At 39.4% G+C, this 4,845-nt stretch overlaps 1 protein-coding gene across 5 annotated transcripts in view; it reads right to left on the bottom strand.

Moving 5' to 3' along the window:
- Nucleotides 1-2,834: 2,834 nt before the first annotated feature.
- The window catches only part of acot7 (acyl-CoA thioesterase 7), a 29,602-nt gene continuing 27,591 nt past the window's right edge, over nt 2,835-4,845 (bottom strand). For 2 of the 5 annotated variants that reach the window (XM_062459620.1, XM_062459623.1), the window contains one exon: nt 2,836-3,604. In XM_062459620.1, the coding sequence (XP_062315604.1) occupies nt 3,506-3,604 (99 nt within the window). In that variant the 3' untranslated portion in view covers nt 2,836-3,505. Of the gene's footprint in view, nt 3,605-4,845 lie in introns of all 5 variants that reach the window. The other 3 variants (XM_062459621.1, XM_062459625.1, XM_062459624.1) reach the window with 3 other exon arrangements.

The following is a 4,845-nucleotide window of genomic DNA, read 5'->3' as shown; positions in this document are numbered from 1 at the left end:
TTTTTTCAGACAATTCCTTTTTTCCAGACAATTACTCAAGTAATCCTGTTTCAGCCAATCTCTTTCCGAGGAGGGTTTTCCACTTTTACTTAGTTTATTTTGTAAAGCCACTGTCATCAACAATTCAATGTAGCCCTATCGACAAGAAAACAATTAGGCCTACGACTATGTTGGTTTTATAATGTAGGCCTACAACCTTCGCATTTATAAACCGCAGATTACATTATTTTGTTTGGTGAACTAGTAATTTACACATGGTATGTCATAGGCTACCATGATACCCAATCACGAATAATGACTGGAATTTGAATATCTGCTTAATGGCTTCTTATACGGTCACCGACGGGAAAGGCGTTGTCAAGTGCTCAGAGGCGCATCTTTATTAATAATCAATAATTTTCTGTTTCTGTCTTTCTGTCTTTTATCCATGCGCCTTTCGTACCATTTCCATTCACGTTATTGTAGGCTGCTTGTTACGTAACACCTTAGACTCCTTTCCTGGATAACTCTGCATGAATGAGTTTTCCCTCTGGGACTTAAAATGTTCCCAGTGATAAAAAGCTAATATATACAGTATGCTATATGCTGTACAAGACTAGGAAAAGAGAGACACGTGGCAATATTCATAATGAATAATATTTATACTCACGTTTAGCCTACCTAATCACTTGATGTCATGTCAGTATAAAGAAATATGTTTCTAAAAACATCCCTCTAACATCACCATTATGTTGACCTTTTATGTGCACCATTATGTGCTGCAGTAGTTCTGACAGAAGGTTTTTGAAAGCCTAAACTGCTTTATCTGTACAATCTATCAGCCAGTGTGAGTATGGAAGTTTGGGTGGGGAAGGGCAGGGCAGGGGTAGCGTGGTGTGCCTGTTGTCAATAGTATTATAGCATTATACCGTATAGCACTGTAAAACCCTGTCCGCTGAACTAAACACACTGCTTTAATGTCATTATGAATGTAGTCTCTCTCCTCGACTAAGTGAAAACAGTACAGACTTACTTTTCAGGCAAGCAGCTAACAAAGGACAGGCTATGGATGGTCTTTGGTCAAATAAAGAGATTAGAGGGATTAGACCACAGTGTGAAGACATTTCAGTAGTCATCCATAGAACACAAACCACAGTGTATTGGATTGCATGCAGAAGGAATGGGAGGAAGAGAAATAACCGTTCTGTTCCTGTATGGTGCTTGGTGACCTGGAAGTAAAGAGTAACAGAAGGCATCCCCGCCCACCGGCTCTGCTGGCTCAGGGCTGCCCCCACTTCCTGTATGAAGCAGACGTTCACTACTACTGAATACTTACCACTGAATGTCTGTTTTTACAGCTCGGCCATGCCTATGAAGCATAAATAGTGAAGCCAAGCTGTATTCCCTACAGAATATGGACAGATTTGTGTTTATGTTTAATATTTTACATTTACATTTAGCAGACGCTCTTATCCAGAGCGACTTACAGTAAGTACAGGGACATTCCCCCTGAGGCAAGTAGGGTGAAGTGCCTTGCCCAAGGACACAACGTCATTTTGCACAGCCGGGAATCGAACCGGTAACCTTCAGATTACTAGCCCGACTCCCTTACCGCTCAGCCACCTGACTCCCTCATTTTCTTAATGTCCTTCAAGGGAAGGGAGCTTGTATATATTCCTGTAGGCCCTGTCCTCAATGGAAGAATACTGTCCTCGCTGTTATCGAATGCCTAGTGATTGTTACTTGCTGTATAAGGGCTGGGGAATGCAAAACATGTTGGTTGAAAAAGAAACATGAGATTTTTGTCCTTTCCTGGCTGGATCATTTATCCCTTTTCCAGGAGCCCTAATGGGATTCTCCCTGACAGTGTGCATCATCCGTCTTACAAATGTCTTGTTTGTCACGACACTGGGTTGCAGCTCAGTGCTGCAATTCTCACTGGAAGCTATATGTAAGTGTTGAATGATCTTTGAGATTTGTAGTGTTATGATATAAGTGTTATATACAGGTTATATAGTTTTCTATCTAAGAGCAATGTGTGAAAAAGGTCCAGCTTGGCTTAGTTCTTTCTATTTAACTGTCATTTATAATGAAAAATTGAAAACAACTGTTATCGCAACATCATGGTTGCTGTCAGTTTATCTATTTTTTGTACGTCCAAAGAAATTTCCCACCATCCACTTTCCTATCAGACATATTGTAGATTGTATCTTTCCTCTTCATACTCCTTTCTCAGTCGCCCTTCATTCTTCCCCCTCCCCCTCCCCCATCCTTCCCCCATGAGATGCCTGGACTTCGCTGAGGATAAAAATAGAATTAGCTCCCCCACTGCTGTAGCTTGAGATAATTGTATTTTAATTAGAGAAAATAAAAAACTAAATGTTCTGTGTGGTGTAATGGGGAAACTCAGGTCTGTGTAACATCAATAAATACATTTAGCACATTTGAAAGTGATTGCTCAGATGCTAAATAATATCCCTTGCTCATTTCCAAAAGTCGGCTCTGTCATTTTCCATCATTTACTGATCATTCACCATTCATTTGGGTTTAATTTAAAAACTGGTATATACAGTCACAAGTATAATTTACCCCCACTTACCAGCTACTTATGTCAAGAGTATCTCAGAGCCCCCTATTTTCCTTATGTTTACTGAAGTAAAACAACTCCTCCACTTAAACCTTTTGGGTTCTCCAGCCATTTTTGTATAGACCATTGTCATGAGATGATGTCAATGTGTCATAAAGGAATAGGTGAGAAAACCAGTGCTTTGAATATATTTATGTTATGTTTATTCCTATTAATTTAGCTAGGGACAGGTTAAACGCCACACTTGTTATCTTGAATAAATACAAACTCATCAGGCCACTGGAGAATCCTGTACTATATCAATCAAAATATAAAGAGAATGCAAAAAGGAAATAGAGGTGAAGGAAGATAGTAAAACATCTGAAGCCTATGTAAAGAATGCAATACAGACACAGTTAGAGTAGGCAATGACAGGGTGATTGAGAAGGGTGCAGACAGAGAGAGGGGAGGAGGAGAGAGAGAGATGACTGTTGAGTCAGAACCATGCCGCCCAGGGCTGACATCTCTGTGAATAACAAAATGCAGAAAAGATGCATCGTGGTGGCACTCTTCACCAAGGCAGGCCCAAGACAATGACATCAGAGAACACACCAAGGTTGTAAGGCAATAACTGATTGTTTGTAGAATATTATTTTACTCACATATATTTATTTGTTATCTTCTGACGCACATACAGAACGTTTTACACAGATGTATGCATGTCTAGCCTTCTTAAAAATAAATATTTAGTGGATAAAATAATACTTTTATAGTTTTCCTTCATATACAGTTACAGTATAGACACTTTGGTGTGTTGCACGCACTGAAACAAAAGTTAAAAGAAGCAGCTCATCTTTTTTTCCAAGTCACACATTTTTCTCTTGGTTTGCTATTTAAGACAGGAACGGAATGGCATGGTGCTACGGTGTTCCTGGGTTTCTATCGTGGTGGAGAGTGATGTCATTGTTTTCTCTCTATGCCTGCCAGTCTCTTTGTCTTGTTCTGAAGATACCGTTCTTTCCCTTCCTCAAACCTCTTCTGCTCTTCCTCCCCTTCAAGCTGCAAAGAGAAAAGGGTACACAATCCTTATCACATGTACACCCTTAGGGATTCATCTTTCAATTAACACAAATTTGAACTTTCCACACATTTCCCTGTAAAGACTACTACTTTTTAATTTAATGGTTTTCTATTCCTTGCAGAACTCACATTTATCAAACCATTGGGAAATGTCTTAAGCGTGTTTGTCAGCTACACATATTTGCACACACACACACACAAACCATGTCACAATGATGTCTTATACGGTTGTCTCCCACCTCTGTCTACAGCTCTGCTTGGCTGTGTTGAGGGATAACTTTTTACTGCCAGCACAGTGTTAATTAAACTTCCTGGCAACCTCATGACTTACACAATAACGTTGTTGCAGTGTCAATGTCAACACACACTTTTATGGTAGTGCCTGACGCCTGCTTTATTACCTCCATTGGCACTACAGTGTCTCTCTCACACACGGGAAAATGTTTCATCTGTAGAACTACAGTGCAGATGATTCGTTGAGTAAGTTCCCAGATGTGTTCTTTTATCAACAACAATGGTCCTGATCAATGTGTGCAGTATAGGGAGCTTTTTAGAATTTTTGGTTACTTTAGTTATTTTTTTAGAAATATATTGGACATTCAGTATGCTATTCAAGGGCCCAGTGGTGACTGGGCTTACCTTTAGAGCTGAGATGTCACAGGCATGACACATGTTTTATCTATGTCAAACAGAGAAGTTATACCCCTGACAGATGATTGAAAATGACAAACAGACTCATAGATGGTATATGGAATATGAGGTACATGACTACGCATGTATAGAATATGTGTGCAGGGAAGTCCAGGTGGAATAAAGTGGATTGTGAGCCTGTGTCTAAATAAGTAATCATATCAACATGGATGCAGTCAAAGCCTCCATTTACAATTTATTGAAACACTTGATACACAAGTCTGACATGCTGCGTAGCATCTTCCATAATTTTATGATAATGGTGGACACGTCTGGCATTATCACTTATGTAAACTTTATAGTTCTCCAATCGTAGTGCTATTTTATTCATGCTTTTACCTTTAACAATTTACAACCGGTAAGGGAATTTTGTTTATGGTCCTATTCAAGATTGAATCCATCATTGTAGCTTCATCAACTGTCCACTGACATTGAAAGAATATAGCCTAATGGCTTACTGTACATCATTTTCCATTATGTTGCTGTGTATTTGGTTCTTGTCCTCATCTCACCAGTCGACCAATATTGGC

The sequence above is a fragment of the Osmerus eperlanus genome, chromosome 4 (assembly GCF_963692335.1).
Source record: "Osmerus eperlanus chromosome 4, fOsmEpe2.1, whole genome shotgun sequence".
In the NCBI taxonomy this organism is placed as follows: domain Eukaryota; kingdom Metazoa; phylum Chordata; class Actinopteri; order Osmeriformes; family Osmeridae; genus Osmerus; species Osmerus eperlanus.
The sequence above is the reverse complement of the archived record's forward strand: the minus strand, read 5'-3'. Positions and strand labels throughout refer to the sequence as shown.